Source organism: Hyaena hyaena, unplaced genomic scaffold, assembly GCF_003009895.1.
Source record: "Hyaena hyaena isolate Hyena2069 unplaced genomic scaffold, ASM300989v1 scaffold_1, whole genome shotgun sequence".
NCBI classification, from domain to species: domain Eukaryota; kingdom Metazoa; phylum Chordata; class Mammalia; order Carnivora; family Hyaenidae; genus Hyaena; species Hyaena hyaena.
Window position 1 is genome coordinate 215,113 of NW_024080633.1, and position 24,184 is coordinate 239,296.

At 38.5% G+C, this 24,184-nt stretch overlaps 1 protein-coding gene across 3 annotated transcripts in view; it reads left to right on the forward strand.

Moving 5' to 3' along the window:
- Positions 1 to 2,222: 2,222 nt before the first annotated feature.
- CNTNAP4 (contactin associated protein family member 4) overlaps positions 2,223 to 24,184 on the forward strand; it is a 252,739-nt gene continuing 230,777 nt past the window's right edge. For all 3 annotated transcript variants that reach the window (XM_039227582.1, XM_039227589.1, XM_039227596.1), the window contains exon 1: positions 2,223 to 2,372. In XM_039227582.1, coding sequence (XP_039083513.1) covers positions 2,288 to 2,372 — 85 coding nt within the window. In that variant the 5' untranslated portion in view covers positions 2,223 to 2,287. The remainder of the gene's footprint in view (positions 2,373 to 24,184) is intronic.

Below are 24,184 nucleotides of genomic sequence, written 5' to 3' on the forward strand. Positions count from 1 at the left end.
ATTTATACTTTGTCCTAAAGAAGTTATTATTGGCATGAAAGGTTCAATTATTTTTCATTTATGTGTACTGATCCTTTTAAAATGTATTCTCTCATTTGTTTTATGAGAACAACTAAGTATAAAGTTTTCATAGGAAGATAACTTTTTCTTCTGGAGAGCCCAAAAACCTGTGTGGAGTCATTGAAAGTAATGATTTTAGAGCTTTGCAGAGCAGAATGCCACACCCAGCCTTCTCTCCTACTCACTGTGGCACTCTGGGCATACTGCTTGCAGCTTTCCTGAGGTTCAGTCTCTGCTGTGTAGACACAATGATATTTCCCTCAAAGATTGCTATAATAATTTAATTAGATAACAAATGACATATAGTATATGTTCAATAAAATTTAATCCCCTTCAGTAATTACCTATCAGAAATTGTCAATTTGTATCTGGTTTTGCTTACTCTATTATATTGGAAAATAACAAAATTAGGGATGTAGGCCTAGGAATACAAGTAAACAGTCAAGCAATGACCTTTCTTTTTTCTGCTTTTTTTTTTTTTTTTTTTTTTTTGCTGAGGCCTCTGGTGTTAGCCACCACTGATAGGCCAGGGAGGTGTACTGTGATGTGAGGAGCAATGAGTTCCGGGCTGAGAGCATTAAAACTGGAGTCAGAAAACCAAGCTGCAATGTTTAGTACTTTACTTAACTAGCTCTATGACCTGTTCAAATTATTTAAATTCTCTTTTCTTGTTTTCTCATCCGTAAAATAGGAAAAGTAAAAATATCTGTTCTGCTTTGTTTGTAGGCAAGAGCTAAACTTATTTGTTTAGCTCTTATGGCTAGACAGGAGGATGCTTCTGTCATTTTTCTCCTTATTTCATTCATTCCATAGCAAGGGTACTGCTGCTCCAGGCTTCTGTTTCTTTTAATTTGCAATCACCAAGAGATGCTTAACAACTCTCGGATTCCTGTTCTTATAAAATCTAGCACATTATCAGTTAAATATCTTCACATTTCTTTTAAAGAGATTAGTTACCCTCTCTGATACCATGTGATATACTCATCACTGTGTATATAACTCCACTATTTAAATATTTTAGTATTCTGTTCAAGAAATAGCAGTATTCATGGATCAGCCATTAGAAGAGTAATTTTTCTGTGGTTGAGGATCTTCTGAATTCAACTTTATTCCTCTCTCCTTTTGAGCATTTGAATTGCATCTTTAAATTGTTTAGGTTTGGTGTGTGCGTGCGTGTGTACACGTGCATGTGTGTAGGGGTTCCCCTTCTTTAGTATCCCAGCATTTTTCATTTCAGGCCTTTGGGGGGAATTGTTATTAAAGAATTTGTAGGATGCAGCTGCCTGTTCACAGCACGATGCGTTCATCAAAATAAATCCATCCAAAGCGTTCAATTTGTGGATTTGTCCTCCTGATGCACTAAAATAAGAAATGTTAATTTCTCACAGACTATTACCAGATGATTCTAAATATCTGCCAAACAGGAATGTCTGTTTCCTTGTGAGGAATTTCCATAATAAAATCCTGGCACCATAGCTGAAGAGGATAGTTTTATATAAACAGAGAAAAACAGCAGCAAGTATTTCCCCTGAGGACAGTTTTAGCTACAATTTACCAATACTGCCTAGTTTTTTCTGTCTTCTTTTATGATTTTGTTTTGAAACATAATGCAGTTTTACCTGGATGCCCTCCCGGATATTCAGGAATTAGCTCAGTGTGTTGACTGGCTCGGCTAAAGGCAAGACCTCCAGAAAATCGGGAGGCTCCACCGCCTCGCCCCTTCCCCCACCCCCACCTCCAGAGGGGAGAAAGGGTTAAGGACTGTTGGAGAAGAGCGGGGCTGGGAGGGAGCCCTGAGGAGGCCTCGGAGCAGCAGGCCGCGCCTGCAGGTGCAGCTTCAATCAGCGGCGCAGCGCGCGCGGTGGGCTCCGAGCGCCGCTGTGAATTTGGAGGAGGGACCGCGGCCACGGTCGGGGACAGCGGCGGCGAGGAGTGGGCGTGGCCTGGTCGGTGTGGATGCTTGTTAGGAAAGATGCTGGGTGCTTTTCAGTAAGGAAGGAGCCAGGGCTGTGTGTGGGGAGCGTGTATGTGCCTGTGTGGGGAGCCAGTGTGTATGTGTGTGTGTGTGTGTGTGTGTGTATGAGACAGAGAGAGTGTGTGTGAGAGAGAGAGAGAGAGAGGAGGAGGGAAGGAGGGAGACCAACTGAGAGACCCAGAGGTGCTGAAGACCTAGACAGCGTGCGGAGAGCCACTCAAAATCTTTTGTGGGAGCCCAGTAAATGTGAACATGGGGTCTATCACCGGAGCTGTCCTCAAGACGCTACTTCTGTTATCTACTCAAAATTGGACCAGGGTTATAGCTGGGAATTCCTGTAAGTATACGGCAAATGATTTAAAACTTGCAGTGGTGGTAGTGGTGGTGGTGGTGGGGCTCTCTGTGAAACTTTAATTCTGTTGTTTTTATGATTATTATTTGCAACTGGAATTGCTGCAAAGCATATTGCTACAAATGAAGCCTCACTTAAAAATCATGCGAATATGACTGGCTTTACACATGTCTTTCCTCCTGGTCTGGTCAAAATATGCAAAGTGTCATTTCTTTTTTGTCCATGAGCACACTCTTATCTTCTTGCCTTTGAATATTCATTGAGAAAGCTCAAGTTCTAGTAAAACATTAAATTAGCATCTTAACCAGGGAATAGCCTGTGAATGTCTTCATTTCTTCCTTTTTAAGGATTACTGAATTTTATTGGAATTATGTCTAACAGGAAAACAACTGGCAGACTTCAAATTATGCTGCATTAGCTTAGTCTTCTGAAGTTTGCATTGGCAGACTGGTAGCTGGCTGCATCTTTAAAATGATGCCAGGCTAATAACTGAAATGCACTGCAGAATTCAGGAGCAAAATTGGTGGAGTGAACCTCAATATTAAGAATTGTGCCCTCACTTCCTATAGAATGAGATTTGAGTACTCTTGAAAGAGGGGGCTTGATTCCTACATTTTGCCTAAGGGAAGAACATTCAAGTGTTTTGTCTAAAGCATTGATTCTTAAAAGTATTATTTTTAACTATACATTTGTGATTGAATATTCTAAGTTATTTATTCAGGAAAGATTTATTAAGACCTTATTTCTCATTTAAGTATCATCCAAAATAATTTGGCAAAACTCCCTTCATCCACTTTTTATTGGAGATAGAAAAAGTTTTATAAGTTGTATTTGGCCTAAAATCTCTAAATGAGAGACTTTCTACCTTCTCCATGAATGATACATAAGCTCTGCACATTCAACTTTTTATTTCTTTCTCTGATTTAAAAAGAAAAGCTCATTTGCTTTTCCAGGAAGGGCAGTGAGGCCTGTTGAGGAATTTACCCTGCTGCTGTATAACCAGGGTTAGGTTTAGGGGCTACAAACAAGCCAGTAGTCAGGCATTTGGCATGGCCCATCCCTTGGGCACACTAAAGCACTTTGATGTAGGAGAAACATGATAAATGATCCTCGTAGCACACGTCAAATGCCCATTTACACTGCATGGCTACTGTGATTTCAGGCCTCCATGCAGTATTAGCTCATTTAATGGCACGGTGTATTTATCACTCTGCATGAAGAGAACATCCCTCAGATGCTGACTGTGTTTCAGATTCAGTTTTAATTTGGTTGTTTAGGAATTCCATGAGACCAGAATATTTGCATGTTTTCACCTAGTCACAATCTTGGAATGCTGTAATGGTAGCATTTGACAAGCATTGTAATAGATAAACAGTAACAAGACAGATACGCAGCCCCCTGCACACAAAGTTTTGCAGAGAAGGCATAAGTTAATTCATCGTCCAACTACAGAAGTTCAACAAAAAAGGAAGGCACTAGAGGTCACTCTTACAATGTAAAGCACATCACTTGAAGCATCCTTCCCTTCAGAAAATTAGAGCTCAAGCCTGGCCTAGACAGTCATGTCTTCCCAAGACACTGCCTGCATTTGGGTTTATAATATATGAGTACGATTGATATTTCTTTGATTGCTGTTTGTTTATTTGATTGATTTGCTTTCTTGAAGTCCAATAAAAGGCAGATCAGATCGACGTTAGACAGCTTTCTTTTTGTAATGCATCTTTTTAGTGAAGGGCTGAGGAGCTGCTGAGACCTGAGGAGAGCAGGAAATTCAGGGGTGCATAGCTTTGGTTGGGCCTCTGGCTGACACTTAAAATTCTAGCTCTGGTTCTGTATTCTCTCAGCTTTCGTTTGTTCACCAAGTGGTTTAATGCTCATCTGAGTATTTGAAAGCCTTAAAGAACCAATAGAATTTTAAATTATTAGGAATTATTTAAATATTAAAGTTGGAGTTCTTGGTTACCATATATATTGAGTTGACAGTCCTTAAAGTGTCAAAAATGCAATAAGTGCCCTCCTGTAATTAAAACTGCATCTAGTAATTTCTTGTTAGTATCACTTAGGTGGTATGGTTTGCAGTAATATATAAAAGAGAAACAGTCATTGCCTAATTTTTATTTCATTCTTTAATACTTAGTAATTTTTTTTTTTTTTTTTTTTTTTTTGGTAAAGAAGCAAGGTCTACTTACTTCTTAGGTGCTTCATATGTTTTGTCTTGTTTGGAAGAACAAATGTATACGTTTACCATCAAGGGTGGAATTCAGTGTATGGAAAAGTGACCATCAAGCAGCATAAATATTTTTAAAGTGTTACAATAACTCCAGTAATTCTTCTGGAGAAGGCTTTGTATTAAAAAATATATTAATCTCGAATACCAATATTAAAAGTCAGGGAGAACTGAATATAAATAAAGAAAATTAAAGGTCAGTCTCCCAGATGAATACAAAGACCTTCTCCCTTTATTTACAGCTGATTCCCCAGGAGCAAATCTGTTATCTACTGAGTCAGCCCAAGACTACCCAGGGCTGCCAATGTGTAAGCTTTCATGGGGCAGCCCTCTGTAAACCAGGGACAGCTCAGGGATTAGGTGCTCTTTAATGTGAATGTTAGATGATCTTGTTAATCAGCACGGTGGCTTTACATCAGAAGGGTTCTGTGCAAACACACACAAATATACATGTATATATGTGTATGTGCACGTGTATATACATATATAAATCTGTATAAACCACCAGACCCATGTGTTCACACATATTTGGTGGCTCTGATTACTCCTCACCTGTCTAAAGATGAAATATGAATGGGCCACATTCTTTGCCTTCCAGCGTCCTACTTGACACTTCAAAAGCAGTGAACCAGCCCCAGGTCTTTCCTCTCTGTTCTGGTCAAGACAGATTTTTTTCTATATTGAGATGTTCCTTTCTTGAAAGTTTAGAGACACATCATGGTGGAAGGGCTTGCTCTTTGATCCACTGCACAGGCTGTTGGTTTCTTCAGTTGCTACTAAGAGACATGAACTGAGAAGAAAGATATCTATTTTTATAAGTGTTCTTATGGACTCATAGTTTCTTGCTGAACATTAAGATGCTTTGAGGGGAGAGGTTGACTCACCCCAAAAGAAGAAACAGGTGCATATACTAAGACAAGTAAGAGTCTTGTTGTGATTTTTTGTTCTTGCAGATCATGTGATGAAGGTTTTCTGGCCTCTTACTGAGCCTTACTTTGAAAATATTTAATACTCACCAAGTAGCTTATGAATGACTTAATTAGAAGTTAAGTTCTTTCTTTTATCTAATTGGAAAAAAAAGGCTTATATGATATCTACCTTAAAAGAAGCATGGAAAACATGAAGGTCATTGAGTTGATGATCATCACTCTTGTGGGCTCTGGGATGCTATGTGAATGCAACTGGACGGATTCCCAAATTGTTGAATTGTTGTGATTCTTTCCTGAAGCTTCCTTCTTTTTCCTCCTTCTCCCAAGAGTTTGTTTCCATGGCAAAAAATAACTAGACTGGAACAGTAAAGTATTGATGACATATAACTCTATGATACAGTGCATAAATAGCTGAGCTTTGGACATACAGGTGAGCGTGCATTTTTCCCAGTTCTCTAGCAACAATTTGTTTTCATCGGTTTGGTGCATTCTCCCTACTTCTTATTGTATGCATCCCCAATAATTTCTAATAAGGGCAGCCTCCAGCTCTGGGGATAGGTAACACAGCTCATAGCTAACATGGGATCAAAAATATGACTTCCACATTATACATAGTGCTTACTCTAAGTAATAAGCATTATTGTCTTCTAAAATTAATTTCAGAATTTGTATCAGATACAAAAACTTCCTTTATGGGACCTGGTCTCTGTATCAAGATTGAATTAATTTACCTCTTCAGTGAAAACAAATTAATAGAATTGTACAATATCAGTTGTAAGATAACGTAATAATATTTAGCTCAGAGGTTGGCACAGTATGGCCCAGGGGCCGAATATGGCTTGCTGCCTTGTTTTGTAGTGCCTGTGAGTTAAGAATGGTTTTATATTTTTAAATGTTTAGAAAAAATAAAAAGCAGAATTCTTTGTGGTACAAAAAAGTTATATGAAATTTAAATTTCAGTTATCCGTTCTTCTCATTATTAGACCCATATGGCAAAAATTTATACTCAATTATTATTGTTATATTTTGCATTCTATTGGTAAAATGTTCTTAAAATTGTTGTCCCTCTATATAAAGACTTACATGGTAGTCTTTACTCTCTGGCCTTTTATAGATAAGGCCCTTAATTTAAATAACATACAATATAATGGTGAGACATGGGCAGTATATACATTATACTTCTATGATAAAATTCAGTCTTAATTATTTAGCACAGAAATACATACTTGTGGGATCATGATACTGCAAGTAATGCTACTATTACCAGGAATTATTAAAGAAGAGACCTTCAGATTAGTATCTTCTTAAAGATATCTTCAAATTGTGTTTCTTCTTAAAGACTTTCTTGTTCAGAAATCTTGTTATTTCTCAATAACATATGGGTTTGAATTATTTGTAACTATTTGTAAAGCTTCAGCAGTCTTGATTGCTAAAGGGTCACCTTCAATCTCAAATAATCCCATTAATATAAGAAGTTAAAGTGAATAAGTAATTGCCCCTTAGATATTTTAAATGAAAAATCTGTTGTTATTTTATACTTTCATGAGTGTAAATGATCCCATTTCATCCTCATCAGAAACTTGCATTTGGAATCACTGATTGTTTTAGGGAGATGATCTCACTGGAAGAGTATTCTTGTCTCTGTGACTTTTACAGTAGCAGCTTCCTACAAATTCTGAAACTGGCAAACTTTCTAGAATAAATTAAAAAATAGATTTTTCATTTAAGCACTGCCCACTGAGAATTCATAATAATTAAGCAGGTGCCTTTCACCTCCTCATGCCAACATAATTAATTTTTATGTAAATGTCTTGTCCATTTGGAGTTGTATTTACTTTTCATTTCCAAGAACTGCTCATTGGCTTCGTTTTATTTACATTACACTGTTTTAATGTAGTTTTTTTTTTTTAAGTTAAAAATTTGATGTAGCATCCCATTTTACAAATTCTTTTCACTGAAATTCCAATGTGACATTTTTTCCCGAAGTAAATAGTCATATGTTAAAATACTTTATTTTTCAGAATTTTGTTTTAAATAGCTCAGCTTTAGTGAAGATTTTTGTCTTATCACCCAAAGACCAGTTCCCAAATCAAAGACAAGCAAGGACAATCTCCTGGAGCTCACTATAACATGACTTACTCTAGGTGTCAGCAAGAACTGTGGCTGAGCTCATGACTACCATGAACTGATCAGGGCCAGCGACACCGCCATTTCATGGCTCTGAATTTTTTCATAGTAGAGTATCAGTATTGCTCTGTAATCTATTTTTCTCAGTTGGATACCGTATGTAGAATATGAATCACTTTTACCTCAGATAAATCAGTATTAGGGCCTTAAGATGATCAACTAATGAATTCTGCGACCTTTGGGTTGCTAGCTAGTCGGTTTATCTAAGTCCTCCATTCTCCTTTTAAAGTCTCTTCCTTTCCTCCTTACTAACTGGAAATTCAGACTGGCCCAGCCGCTGGAAATAGTAGGGGAAGAGTTATGAAAGCATATCCAACATTGTTATATACATCCCAGGTATGCATATCCAAGTGGGTAGTGACTATCTCTGGTGAAATATTAAATAATGCAGGCTTTGATCTCATTTTTTCAGTGGGCTGGTGTTTCAATTCTTGCTTAGCCTTTTTTTTTTTTTAATTTTTATTGATTAAGAAGTTGTGGCCTCCATTACTTATTTAGTATTTATCTAGAATCACTGCTGTTTTTCAAGACAAAGAGTATGATAGAGAAGAGGAGGCATGTGACAGAATATTTGCTTAGAACAGGAGATGTTTGAAGAATAAGCCACATTTGAGAGGTGAAGTGAGCTGTGGTGGTGGTGGTGGTGGTGGTGGAGTGAATGCTCAGAGCATATATGGATAATCGTTTGAAGGGCTATTTCAATTAGGAACTTTTAGAAATACTTTGTAGCAAACGAATCTGTAAAAACAAGTCTTCAGTTGTAGGATCTAATGCTAAGGTCACTTAAAAAGGAAGATCTAAGAAAGAGAAATAAATGCCCCAAACTAAGGGAAGACAAAAATTATGGAGCTTTAGGAGACCTCATGATTATCACTGAAAGTCCTTCTTAAAGAATGAATGCATTGGAAAGCCTCAACTAACTAAATAAACGAAATAACTTACTCCGGAGATATATATTGTAATTTGAAGGCTTTGAGGGTTTTTTCTTAAAAACAGATTTAAAACTTCTCAAGAAATAATAGTTTAACCAAAACTCTAAATGACAGTAATTTGCATTTCTAAATAACAGAGGTATCATTGACCATTGTATAAATTTCTTGACTGCTTTTTGGGGGGAAAACTGATGTCTCAGTTTGCAACATTCAGACTTCTTCCATGGGTTCTAAGGCTGTAGCTGTCTCTGCGCCTCAGTTAGGTATACATGTATGTGTGTATGCATATGTATTTTTTTCTTTGGCTTCTAGAACCAGCTTTCCTTGTTTTTTTAATCTGTGAATTTAGACTTTCCACAAAGCTGGTTGCTCCAGGCTCCATTTGGTACAGACCAAATCTGATATGCTACTGCACAAGTAAAGATATTTTTGTTTCCTAATTGATTTCTGGAGGATAGCGTTATTGTCAAAATGTCTTTTGCTAAAGTATTCATGTACATCATACCTGAAACTACAGTATTATTGAATCGTAAAGAATGTATATGTGAAATCCATTACAAATGATCATTATTCCTTTAGTCCTCTTGAAGAAAAATGTATTTGAAGAGGAAGAGTATGTGTTTGTTTTTGTTTTTTGTTTCTCCCAATGAATTTTTGTCATGGTTCATGGAAAAGTGGTACTCGGGTAATAAAATCAAAGACATAGCGTAACAGGAGGTAAAAATGGGTCTGTTTATGTTATAGTTAATGAGTCATTCCAATGTAATAATTGGGAAAGTGAGTGAAGCTTGAAAACATTTGACATTTTAAGTAGTTTAAAATTAGCAACTATAAAAGTTTTTAATGCCGTAAGTATTTAATAGAGCAGTGATGAAATTTACCTCTAAGGTTTTTAAATCACAAAGGAAAAAAATAGTATGATACATATCGGTTAGCTATAGCTCTAATTACTTTCTTTTATTAAGTAACTCTCATAGGGCAGCGCTCTAGAATAAGATATTATGTGCTTCTAAATCATAAAAGACATATTTGTTTCTGTGACCATTTTTCCCCCCCACTGGCAATTATGGTGCTTACAGCTGAGGTCATAGGTTGTTACTAGTTTAGAAACAGCATGTAAATATATAAATTCGCCTGCCTTTCTAAATTGCATTCATCGTATAGTTTCAAAGCAAATTATAACTTATAATTTTATTACTTGATTTACTCTGCAGTTATAACCTATGTATGGAGATTTTTTAAAAATGCCCTTTGACTAAGGGCATTGATAAACTCTTTTCACAATTGATCACAAGCCTTAGATTGGTAGATGCCTGAGTTAACATTGAATAGATGTCTAAATTGAATGACCCACAACTGAGAGTGCCACAGTTTCCTGTCAGTGTGACCTTTGCTCTATCAGACTCAAGAGATTTTGGGGGAATTTTGAGAAAGTTAAATTTCTCCCTGGGCTAATAGTTGTGCTCTAAGGGGTGTGTGTGTGTGTGTGTGTGTACGCGCGTGCACACATACATATACATGCACATATGTGTGTGCATACATGTGCATGTATATGTATGCACACACACACATACACACACACGTATATTTAGATCTTCAGGACATCCTTGGTTTTCAAAGATACTGATATGTGTTTGTCTTTAAAATATGTTGATCAGCAGATAGCCAAACAGAAAGAAGGAGCTAAACTGAAAAAGGTCTGTAAGGGAAATGAGTTGCTGAGATGAAATTGTCATTGAGTGTGTGTGTGTGTGTGTGCGTGCGTGTATGTGCGCGCACGCGTGCACGCACATGCATGCGTGCTCACATGTTTATGTTGGAGGATACTGTTGGTGGAAATTGGGGAATGGTTCATATTGGTAGAGAAATGGAAAACATTGCCCCTGAGTCATACATTTTTAATTAAGTAATCTTGGAATATAGAATAGGATTATTTCTTAGTTGCTACCATACCAGAATAATTTCTAGTATGGTTTTAAAACAGCTTGTGGGATTAAAAATTAGCAAGAGGACTCTCTGGATTTAATTTAAACTCATCCCAGAGGGAGGGGCAATGTTGCTCTTTTGTGATCCCACATTGCTTTATTTTCTATGAAATGACATGGAGAACTCAGAGACCCCAGCATTTAACTTCTTTTTTTAAAATTTTTAACGTTTTTATTTAATATTGAGAGACAGAGAGGGACAGAGCATGAGCATGAGAGGGGCAGAGAGAGGTGGAGACGCAGAATCCGAAGGAGGCTCCAGTCTCTGAGCTGTCAGTACACAGCCCAATGCGGGACTCGAACTCACAAACCATGAGATCACGACTTGAGCCCAAATCAGACGCTTAACCTACTGAGCCACCCAGGCGCCCCAACTCAACTTCTAACTAGTACCACATCGCTAGTCTTTCAGAACATGACAATGAAGGCAGAAAATGGCTGGGGAGATTTTGGCTTAAATGCCACTGCATAAATTGAAGCAGAGTGTAACTTTCGAAGACAGGGCAGTAAAGTGACATGGTGGCAAGAGAAGGGCATTATAAACAAAGTTTCACGTTGTTCACATCATTCATTTATTATCTCGAGTTTAGCTGATTTTAAACAAAAAGAGTCTATCTCTAAGGCGGGAAGCTCCATGAAAGCTTAGCGATCCTCATAATTAAGGATTTATAATACATATTTACATTTGCCATGTTTTAGATGTTTAGGACTTAATTAAAAGAACATTGCTGAAATAAAAACAATTCTATCTTAAGTGGTGGTGAGGGAATTCTGTGTGAGGTTATAAAGCTGCTCAGATAGGCTCTTTTGTTCCACTGTGTATAGGATTTCTTTGCTTATTTGAAGTGTTGTGCTTTAACATGGAGCCTGTATTATAATCCTGCTAAGAAAACGTCAGGCACCTGTAAAATGTCAAAACACAATCTTTTAAGTATCATAAGATGTGTAGCCTTTCCTCAAACAAACAAAAGAGAGGATGATTTGGGAAAAGAAGTAGGATACATTTAAGAAAACCAAGAGCAAACACTCAAGATAACATTAGGTTTCTTAATCTCATAGCATCTTATAGGACCTAATTACAAAATAGAACACAGTGGAATAAAATATCCCATAGTCAGATATCTATTAGAGGAATGGGAAAAGTGGGCTAATGAAATATGATATAGAATTTTAGGTACTAAGAATAAAATGATGATCATAATAATTTGCTCTGCTTGACGTAGAAAACTGAGCCATTTACTGGTGTGGCCTTGTAAATGACCACATTCATTTCTTGAAAGCCTTGCTGTGTGCTTGCCTATGGAATGGTGTCTCTCTCTCTGTGCGTGTGCGTGTGCGTGTGTGTGTGTGTGCAGTTGCAACATGAAATAGATTAGCATGAAAAGAATGTATGTAGTACTAGTAATCAGTGAGATATTCTCCAGAGAAGATGCTGGCAGTTCTCTGATTTTCTGAATTAGCAAAATTGAGCCTTGATCATTTTCCTTTTTCCTTCTCCTGGATGTGAGGATGATCTGGCTGTGGCATCTGTCATCTTACAGATTGCCAGGGTTGATTTGGCTGGTAGGACCAGCACAGCAGCTGTCTGCCTCTTCCCCCATGACTTCCTGTGACTTCAGTTCCTTCCGTTCCACATCATGCATGATTTTCAAATAGTGCACATATTATTGCATTTTGAAGGAAGCCTGCCACAACACATTGATATCTTCAATCAATTTTAAGGTTTTTTTTCAAAAAATAAAGTAACTCCTGCCTTGTAGCTCTGTCTCACTGTTAAGTGTTTCCAGCGGTAAGTTCAGCCTTGCTAGCACAGCAAATATCTTTGTCCTCTGTATTCACAGATTGCTCCACGTTTGTCTGAGCTGCTGTGTCTCTGTCACGGTGCAGCCCCTCCCCATGTCCTCTGCCTTTATCACCTGGCCTTCACATCTGCTCTTCCCTTTGCCTGATGGCCATCAATCACTTCTCTCTAAATTCTTCTGGAAAACATCTACCTAAAGCAAGCCTGACTTCCTTCTTCTGTAGAGTCTTACTTGATCAAACCATCTCACTGTCACCATCTTGGCAGATACCCCGTAGCACCTTGAGTGTTTGCCTATTCCTGCCCCGATCACAGACTCTCAAACTGTATTTTTAGAGAAGACGTCTCCTTTACAAAACGGTGAAATCTCTGAAAGGCGAAGGTATTATTTTAATCATTTCTGTGTCTGCAACATCTGGCACAGTGCCTGGAGAAAAGGGGATATTCAGTAAATGTGGAAAGAATACACCAAAAGGTGTCTTATCTGTATTTTTTCAGTTGAAACACCCAAAAAGAGAGGAATTGAGCAGAATCAGGCTAGGTAAACTGGAGCAATATGCGTTATTTTAAAGATAAGAAGCATTTTATAGCGCCTGGGTGTCTCAGTCGGTGAGGCGTCCGACTTCAGGTCGTGATCTCACAGCTCATTAAGTTCGAGCCCCGGCTTGGGCTCTGTGCAGATAGCTCAGAGCCTGGCGCCTGCTTCGGATTCTGTGTCTCCCTCTCTCTGCTCCTGCCCTGCTTGTGCTCTGTCTCTGTCTCTGTCTCTGAAAAATAAATAAACATTTATTTAGAAGACCACCTATTTTTGCTTTTTCTAAAAACACTTTTTTTTGGACTTTGTATTTATCTCTGTTATATTTCATTTAGATAGGATGAGTAGTTGATTCTGGTGTATCATAAGCCATTAGGATGAATGTAATCATGGCCAACAGATGCTTACTGGCTCTTTGCGATTTCTCTCTTTCCCTCCCACCCCCTTTCGTGTTATAGTTTGAGGGGCCACTGTCTCATATCATGTTTGGACTGAGGATCCTCAATGGACAGGCAAACACAAAACACATCCCGAGTATCCATTGGAAGTGCACCTGCCCCTGTCTGGGTCATCCTCACACCGCCCCATCTTCAGCCCCGGCCAGGTGGTCTCCTATGATTTGGAAGTTGTACCACAAAGTTGTCTTTGCATTCTAGAAAGAAATCTTCAACTTCTTCATCTATCTTGGATTTTGGTTTCTTTATGTTGGCTTTTACATTTTCCCATTCGAAGACTTCTTTCCTTTTGAGAGGGTAGAAGGAAAATAAAACTAGTTCTTTATTTTTTAAATGTTATATCATTAACTTTATAAAGACTGTAACTGCAGCTTCCTTGGTCTTCTCTTGCTGACAAATATAAGCAAAAGTTTTCTTTATGGCCTTTACCTATCTTTACAAGCACTCATGAGTTCCGAGCTTTTATTTTCCTCTCTGAATTGTACATGTATTCTTTTTGTTAATTTCCTATAAATCTTCATCACTCTTTATAGATTCCCATCATGTTCTTTACTCCTCAGTGTGTACCTTATGATTGTCATTGCCAGAATTGTAGAGTTCATAGCTTCTCGCATATGTTGACCTACGTTATCATTAATATTGATAAATATTCCTTTTGCGTGGCACTCCGTGGACTCTAAGGTGGTGGAGGCAGACATTATCATTATTTTACAAAGTAGAAATGGAAATTTAGGAGGTCCTTCCAAAGCCATGGGTAAGGAAGAAGAGAGCTAAGACTTGGACTCAATTTCAGTGATGCCAAATCCATTGCTCTTTGAAATGGAATACACTCGTGTTCTCCATGAGCCTTGGAATCACCTCCCTTGAGTAAGAGGACCCACATGTGCTTGTTCTCAAGGTTCCCTCTCTGACATGATAAATTATAAGGTACCATGCTTACTTTCTTCCAAGGATTCTGTTACTTGCGTTTTATCAACAAGCTCTTTTTCACTCTTCAGAGGGACATGTCAAGCATCACTTGGTGTGTATACCTGTAAAATATCCTCCTCTGAATGTCCATTGATTCCTCTTGCTTCTTGGTACCAAAGACCTACCCACTCAGTCTAAATTCCTTCTTTGAGTCAACAATTCCAGTAACAGGTTATAAGGGACTGAAAATGCTCAAATTGCCAAGGAAAAACAATTCCTTTCTGCAAGATGGCAACACACTGTAGCCCGGGTCTTCTGCTAGTATTGTTTCTTTCTCCATTAAGCCCCTATCCTTCCCCATTCCCTTCTCTATTCCCTTTGGGTATTGTCTCCGTCTGCGAAGGCCGCCATAACAAATACCACAGACCAGGAAGCTTAGACAATGGAAAGTTATTTTCTCGCAGTTCTAGAGGTTTGGACTCAACAAGCTAGCAGGGCTGGTTTCTGGTGAGGACTTTCTTCATGGCTTGCAGATGGCCACCTTCATACTGTGTCTTCAAATGGCCTTTCCTCTGGGTGTGTGACCAGTCAGAGAGAGACCTCTGGTGTCTCTTCTTCTTGTAAGGACATCAGTTCCATCCCACTAGGAGGGCCTGTCCCACTGAAGGTCCTACTCTTATGATTTCAGTTAACCTCACTTATCTCCTTAAAGGCTCTGTCTCCACATAGAGTCACATTGAGGGTTAAGGCTCCAATATATGAGTTTTGAGGCAGAGGGACACAATTCAGTCCACTATGAATGCTCTCTTTCTGTCAACTGCCTGAATAAAATGAATCTTCTCTCGATATTTGGGAGAATTTTTGAAAATTCAACAGTAGATAGATTGCTTTTACTGGTTGAAACTTAGCAGGTGTGTGAAGTCGTCTTCCAGTTGAATCCCTCCTCAGTGGCATTGTTAGGATGACACGCAGGTTGCTCATCCATTAGCTTCTGCTGCCTGGTTACCATGGGTGCTAGCTCCCACTGCCCTGTCTCTTCAACGTCTCCTTCCTTTTAGCTATACCTGGTGCTCTCTACCTGTCTGCCTGAGACTTTCTGATACCCTTTAGAGGAACGCATCTTAATGACACCAAAGAATGCCTTCCTATCATTTCACAATGGGTTTATAGCTTTGAAACACGTCATTTTCTTTGTGTGTGTTATTTTGTCCTAAATTCTCCTTCCAGCAAGTCTTAGAGATACACAGGATGATAATTTACTTCCCTTTATCACAATTACCTCTTTATTTGTCACCCACACTCCCACATCTTATATCACAAATATTATTTTTTTAAGTTTTGTTTTATTTTTAATGTTTGTTTATTTTGAGAGAGAGGGAGTGAGAGTGAGTGAGCACAAGTGGGGGAGAGGCAGAGAGAGAAGGAGAGAAAGAATCCCAAGCAGGCTCCGCATTGTCAGCACAGAACTTGACGTGGGGCTTGAACCCACGAAACTTTGAGATCATGACCTGGGCTGAAACCAAGAGTTGGTTGCTTAGCAGACTGAACCACCTAGGCACCCCGATCACAAATATTATTTTATCCCTCTCCAAATTACTTTCTCCTCTGTGTTCCCCAGCTACAGTTGTGTTCTGATTTGCTCTGTGTGTTTCTCACATCCCCTTCTCAGAAGTTGATTTTGCAGGTTGTTTTTTTGGTACTTTGCTGCTTTCTATCTGCAAATCTCAGAGCTCACAGATTCTCTCTTTTCTTCCTGGGATCCTCTATGTCTAGCCACAAACAAACAAGACATAAGTAAAATGAACAAACAACCACAATTCTAATAACTTCATTAAATTCAATTTAAAATTTGTCTGATTTTAAATTTGTGAAATGCCTTTGGGTATTGGGAACTGGAACAGATGTTTGCCGTACATTATTTCACTCAATCTTAACACAGCATCTGTTCGCGCCCAGTCTTTCCTCTTATGGGTGTTTTTCCATCCTCTCCAGTGCATTTCTCTTGTGGCTAAATAGTCTTTGTATTTATCTTTTTTAATGGTTCATAATAATCTATCAAGTGGATGCGCCCTTATTTAAACATTCCTCTATTTTGAGCCAATTGATTGTTCATTGATTGATTTGTAAATTCTCCTAGTCCACCAGTATCTGTCCTGACATGTGGTGATCTTCAGATTCGTTACACTATCTTAAGCCATTAATAAGTGTCAAGGTCACGAAGTGTTCCTTGTCTTTATGCCACTTCATCTGGCAAAATATCTGAATTTCTTCTGGAAGGAGAAATTTAAAGCAATAGCTGTCTTACACCCTTCCCTTTCTTGCTCCAGGATTTATAACACTTGAAGATGGTTCTGTGTCTCTTCTAGTGGTATCATTTATTCAAGCCTGGATCAGAGGAGGTGGGTAGAGATTGCTGCGTCTGACACCTTTCTGAAGCGCATCTGTCATGCTGCAGGAAACCCGTTCACTCATCAATTGGTCTTGTCAGCTCTACACACTGCTGTCTCTTCTCTGCAGCCCTCAGCAGCATTACTGATCCCCCCTACGTGTGTCCTTCTCAGGAGCTCCATGCCCCAGCCTCTGATGGGCTGTTGCAAATATTGCTTTTCTATTCTATTGTCCATGAGCCTCGTGTTTTCTCTGGAAAGCATGAGTCACTGTTAATGGAAAGAACCTCTTAACTGCCATACCACTCCTCCCTCGGTACTGATTTTGGTAATCCTTCTGGTGTCTTAAGAGTTTTGTCTTCCTTTATACAAACCTTATGATTTCTTCCATCTTTTTGAGAAAATTTTCAGCATCTCATGAAAACACACTAGTATTCCTCAATATTTTTATTCCCTCCAAAATCAAGGAAAGCGACCCAAATTTATTGAAGATCAAAATGAAAAAGAAAACATTTCAGATTTACAGTTTTGAATGAGAGCTGTTTCTGTTGTTTAACCAATATCTATCTGTACTACTTGAGACTGTCTCCCGGAGAGTCGACAGGATTGTGTGAAATATCAGATATGTCTTTGAATGGGGCTCCTCATTTATCCAAACTATATAAATCCAACCCATTTATCAAAAAGAAAAGTATCAGAGGCATTAAGGGCACTTTGTGCCTCCCTCTTTCTCTGATTGTTGACCCCTATTCATCTAGCCCAGTTCTTTTTATAGTTATGCCTGAGGCTTTTAAAATTTCCTTCTTACTTTGTACAAGCAGTACACTACACCTTTAAATATTTGCCCTCTCAAGCAAAGCAATGAGGCTCCCATTTTAATACTATTTTCTTGGATATGACAATATTGATGAGATGCTTTCTAGTTCCCTTATCTTCTTGATTACACAAGTGAAAAATATTAAGGGAGAATGATTTCATCAGGCATTAGTTAATTGGTCTAAAATGAATTTCTTAATTTGTATAATAAATTTGTTGGGTGGACTTCTGTGATTCTGCACTTAAGGCAGTCTCTCGCAAAGTATACCTTCATAATTTTATAGCTTGGAACTAATTGGATATTGTTGAAAATAAATGTATTTAATAACGTATTTCATATGCTTGGCAAGATACCAGATGAACTACTATAAGCAAATGTTTAAACTTAGCGTTGAAATTTATTTCTTCTCCTGGAATGAACTATTTTTTTTTTAGTTAAAAGACAAAATTGATGCCCAGAACCAAATGTAGCATTTTTAGTGGAGTGCTTGAAACCGAGAGTTGTGATCAGTCTTGTAGTTTACATTCAATGGATGTTTCTCAAGCTATACCTTCTTCTAAATGCGAGAGGTGCAAACAGAGTAAGTCCCTGCCTCTCTATCCAGTTGCCATTTCAAGGATTCTGCTTATTTCTAAACAAGCTTCCAATGAATGAGATGTACAGAAAAACAGATAGCAGAGTTACCCTAGAGTTTCTGGATTTCGGTGGTTGGGTAAGCAAATTATCCATCCATCCACTCAACCTCTCAAATAGCTACTTGTGAGTTTCTTGTTTGAGTCAGGGTAGGGGAATAAAATCATAAATCCCTGTGTTCAGGGAACCAAAACCAAATGGGGAAGACAGAAAGACGTGCCTTACAGTAACTAATAAAAGGCAGACTGTGACACATAGTCCACTTCAATCTAGATTCCTGGTGTAATGCCATACTGACTTACTTGGTAAACTCTTGTTTACCTCTCATGTGCTTCCTCTCATGTCCTTTAAAAATCAATAAATGAGCAGTAATACTAATCGAGTTGATATCAGATGAGTTTTTGTATTTTTCACTGACTTAGAGTTTGTAGTTTGGAAATTTATCCCCACGAATGGCACTGGGTGAATATGTTCCCTGTTAAATGAACCCTGAAATTGCATGTTCTGGGACCCTGGTTATTTTTCAGTTGGCGCTGATGATTCAGAGGATTATGCTTAAGAAAGAAATACTAGTTAAATATATTATACAAATTCTTGGTGAAATAACGTTTACAATCCCTGGATGTATTTGGTTTCATACAATTACTCTTCACTGGGTTATGTGATTGTTCCTTCCATTTGTTAAAGCATTCCTTACCCTTGTAATTTCTGAAGCCTCTTGGGGTTTCAACGTGCTCTACTCATTTTATTCATTTATTCACTCAACAAATATTTAGTGTGTTACCTATCATTACACATGTCTTCAGCATCAGTGGTTTTGAAATGTTAAAATGGTCACAATCAGTAACTTCTTGCTAACAATTTGAGAATGGAAGTTTTGACTCCCAGGTATGTCAGCCTTAGAAATCATATTTTATGCCTAAGGTTTTGCTTTCCTTTACAACAAAATGTCACTATCGTTCAGGGTGCTGATAGGGTGACCGGTGACATTACAGGCCATGTCCTCATTGCTGTTTTGGCTTCAGGCTCAGCTTTGCCACTTTCTGGTCCTATCCACACAACACAGGGTGAGAGGCAAGGCATTTCGGTGGTTCTAGGCAGAGTGCCGGAGAAAGCTTTTTCTTGAAGGATGAATAGGAGAACCAGGAGGGGAAAGAAGGGAGAGGCGCATTCCAGTCAGAAAGAGCCCCATGAAAGCATGGAGCATCTGAATGTGCCACAAATAGTCCAGAAGGACCGAGGGTGAGGAGTGGCAGCAGATTAAGCTGAAGGCCTAGTCAGGAAGCAGGCAGGTCATGGAAGCCCTAAGTATTTGATCTCTGTGGGTCATCTTAATATTTTAAGTGTTATGTGCACATACATGCATGGCATTGATGAGATTTGTATTTTGTAGAGTTAAAACTCCTGGCAATATGAAGGATGGGAATGATGAGGGAAAGGAAAGGCCATAAGATCTAACCTGGAAACATAGAAAGCAGATATTTAGCCAATAAGTTAATTCATGTAAGAAGTAATAAGAGCTATGGAATAACCCAGATAGTGCCCATGGCGATGAGGAGCAGGCAACAGACTTGTTCCGTGTGAGCATGTAAGACTGACAAAATGTCAAGACTGATTGAAAGCAGAGATACATCAGAGCAAGGAGAGGTCAATTCCAGCTCATTGTTTCTACTTTTGTTTTACTATTAATGTGTTTACATTCCAAGAAGTATAATATGCTATTTCTGTGTAGCTGCTTTCTTCCTGATTAAGGAATGTTAAGTGCCTTCATATTTGTTTCTTTTTTTTTTTTCCATTCTTTTCTCCAACCTGCCTATGAAGGATCATATTTAAATTTTCTTGAGATTGTGTGTGATATATATAATGTAATATTTTACAAAGACTCATGCCATGGCGACATATTGAGTAAAATCTTTCTGAGATAAAGCTCATACAGAATACTTTCTGGTGTCACACATGGTTGCATTTTAATGAAGTCTTTTACTTTTGGCAGGAACAAGAATATATCCTGAATTGAGGATTTCATGGAATATTCTTCTTCCCTGTGACTGATGACTATGATGTTTTCTTGTCTCCCTCTCAAATACCTACTCCTACCCCAGCCACTTGGCTTACACAGTAGAGATTCAGTACTCGCCTCTGATGCCAAAAGGCTGAACTCCTATAGTTAGGTTGTTTAAATACTTCGGGACAAATACATTCTGGGTTGAAGTATCTATCACTTAATGTGTAAAAGGAAGATGCAGATAAAATGGAATAGCAAAAGTCGATTAAAACTTTACCATGTTCTCTTCAGGTTATGTTCATTTTAATTAAACATTTGCCCAGCGCTTGCCCTGTTGAAGTGTGTGCTAGAGAACAGGCATACAAAGATGGAAAGACTCTGTTCTCAAAATAGAAGAGGAAAAGAGAGAGAAAAGGAAAAAAGAAGTGGTACAGTTCATTGCATGTTACTGATTGTACCAATTGTAGATATGCCACATCATTTTGAACACATTTCTTTCACTGTATCTAAGGATTTGGAAGCCATAGGTGATTTCTGTTGAATTCTTGACTATATTTGATATCCCAGGCACTGAGAAGAGCCGAAATAACTGCCCGTCTAGAGAGCCTCCATTCTCCAATATGTTCTGTAGTGTTATACACTCTTGTGAGATTTAAAAATCTGAAAGGAAGCATCTGAGGCTTCGAATTGCCCTCTAATGGCAACTATTACATTTTTGAAATATGGTCCTGGACATGTCCAGCTGTGAAGAAAAACCCAGAAGGTTTTTACTCAACAGTGTTGTAAAGAAATAACCTTTACTAATATATAAGTGAACATATAGGATTTACTAAGAGTAAGAAGGAAACCTCTCTTTTTTTAAAAAAAAAATTTTTTTTTATGTTTTATTTATTTCTAGGAGAGAGAGAGAGAGACAGCATGAGCAGGGGAGGGTCAGAGAGAGAGGGAGTCACAGACTGAAACAGGCTCCAGGCTCTGAGCTGGCAGTCAGCACAGAGCCCGACGCGGGGCTCGAACCCACGAACCGCGAGATCATGACCTAAGCGAAAGTCGGACGCTTAACCGACTAAGCCACCCAGGCACCCCGGAAACCTCTCTTTTGAAAAGTGTTTTAATATTTGAAAATCCAAATTTCAAGTCCAACAAAACCAGCAGCTGGTCTTTAGAAAGCTATTTCAACTGATGATCCTGTTTAGCTTAACTCTTCTTGGTAATTTACATTTCAACAGTGGTAATACAGTATTATTTAAATTTTGCTTGAAAGCAGAAAACAAATATACAAAATTCCAGTAGGTAGGAATGTGCCCGAATAAAAGTTAACTATATTGCAAACAACTTGAGTTATTGAATGGACTATAATAAAAGATTATTATTTATATTTATTTTTATTCAACCACAATACTATATACGATTTGTGATGTGGTAGCTCTAAAAAATAACAAAGGACCTGTTCTTCCAGATGTGCATATGATGAGTTAATTTATAATGGTAATTAAATCCTTAGTACTAAAGAATGAGCTAGGAAGTTTATAAGAAGATCTTGATTCCAGTCCATCACTTAAACTTCCCTCAACTTAATCGAAATGTATATTTTCAGGCTATAAAATAGTTGGTTGTTAACTCTTAAGTTTGTCAACATTTGCTAAACAAAAGGAAGCCCCTAAATTTATGATCAATCCATTGATTGATCAGTCAGTAGATAAACTTTACTTTGTTAATGGTCATATGTAAATCCTCCAGCATGCTGTTTTCAGGTCACCTTAGCCAAGAACTCCAAACAACTTGTCCTTTATGATTTTGTTTGGCATTCGCAAGACATAAAAATGTCTGTTTTAAATATTTTTTTAAAAGTATTATTTATACTCCAAGACCTGATAAATCAGATACTAACCTAGAAGCCAGAAATCATGTCTGCTATTCCGTCCCCCTCATCTTTGTATCAGATGCGTCATCTTTTTCTGATAATCCACCATTAGAAACCCTACCATGTTTTCTAAAAAAAAAAACCCACCTTTCTCTGCTACCTTCACCCATCTATTTGAGTAGTTACAAATTACTGGCTCTTCATCTTTCAGTGTTGCTACACCCACATTTTTCATTTTACTGCCACAGCCTTTCTAGCTGCACCTTGGGGTTGAACATTGAGCCAGGGACAAGAAACATGTGAACAGAGAATTTCAATGTAATAATTACTGTGCACTAGTCTTACACAGGGTGCCAGCAGGACGAGGAGGACATTTGACAATGAGGAGGTCAACCAGTGGCCCCTGGTGGAGATTACAAGCTGATGGTCTTGCAGCAGCACAGAGCAGTGGACCCGAAAGGAACTGCTCATTTAATCAAAATGTAATGGTCTCAGAGCATTCATATGAAGCGTTGATGGGACAGGGTAGTAAAATTGAAGATAAGTTTAGAATGAAAGTTCTGGGTTTTATGGAGGGCAACTAGATTAGTTAGGTTACCCCATTCATGTGTGTAGGGGTGGGGGGGGGAAGAAGAGCAGTGCTAGAGGTCGCGAGAGCCTCAATGCTAGCCTCAGCTTTCAATCTCTGTGAGAAATAAGCCCACTGACCCAGTCAGTGGAGGAACACGGAGACTTGGGGCACAATGAAGCAAGGGTTTAGTCAGTGTTCTTGCAAAGGCAGGCGTCTGATGGACAGGCACACTCGGGGCAGTTACAGCAGACAATTTACCTCCTAGCATGCCTGTCCCTCCCCTGATTCCTCATTGGCTGAGTACTGTGGAGGTTACAGCCTTACCCAGATATCGCCTATGCCCACGTAAGGCAAAAAGTAGTCTGATTGGAACAAATGTACATTTCCTGAAGTGACGCAGAGACTTTCAGTCCCCCCTTTGTACTTTGGCACTTGCTCATTGCAAAGCCTGTGAAAATAAGTCTGTGAAATGGAGAGGGGAAGAAGAACCAGGAAGTGAAGTGTCCAAGATTTTGGGACTCCATTATGGGGGGGTGGGGATTCATGTATATTATTTCCAATAGGTTGTAAACTACTGTTAACTAGACAGCACAGCTTTTATTTGGTATTTCTGAAAATGAATCATCTCCCTTACTTCTCAATCTCCAAGTGGAGAAATCCATTAGAATGTGAAATTTAGGCAGAAAGCCAGTGAGTAGAGTGACCACATCCTGGAAGTGATGATGGCTGCAGGCATAGAATGCTCTCCAAGGACTTGACTGCCCACAGGGATACTGGCCAACTGGGATGCAAACCATCTCCAGGAGAACCACACTTTTACAAGTTTTCTGATATGCAGACCCTCAGGGTCTCTTTAACCAAGCAAAGGAGTGGACCAAAAATCTGGTAGAGATTTTTAATTTGATTTATTACAGTGTTTTATCTTCAAGAAGTTAAATAAGCCAACTTTTTGCAAGTGATGTCTGTAGTATCACTGATGTACATTTAAAGAAATGTCACGACAGAGGCTATGTTCCATTGTCTGTTATTTAAGAACCTTACGTATCCCAGGTTGGGTCTAGCCTTCAAGTCCACATCTAGAAAATGTAGATAATGTTTTCCTCACAGTGTTCTTGTAAGGATTTAATGTGGCTGGAACATAGCATGCAATACATATAACTATTACTGTTCTTAGCAATTTTCTCTAGAGGGCTCCAGTTAAAATGTCATTGGTGTGGATCAGTTCATCCTACTAATGCTTTAGCTGCTATACATGAAGATGTAGTAGATTAGAAGCAGTAGATTAGATGCTATGACATATGTCAGGGAAGTATCTGAATGGTGGGTCAAGGAGAAGATGTGTTTTATATTGGAGAGGTCAGGGTGTGAACAAGTAAACAAATACTGGGTCAACCCAGCAGCACTTTGTAGGAACTAACATGAAAGTGATAACTTCTATACATGAAAGCAAAGTAAGAACTATACATTATTCTGATTCCAGAGAAGTGTGGGTAGAAGTATACAAGCAATAGCATTAAAAAAGAAAAATTTTGAATGACACAGTTGAGTTTTGTCTTGTGT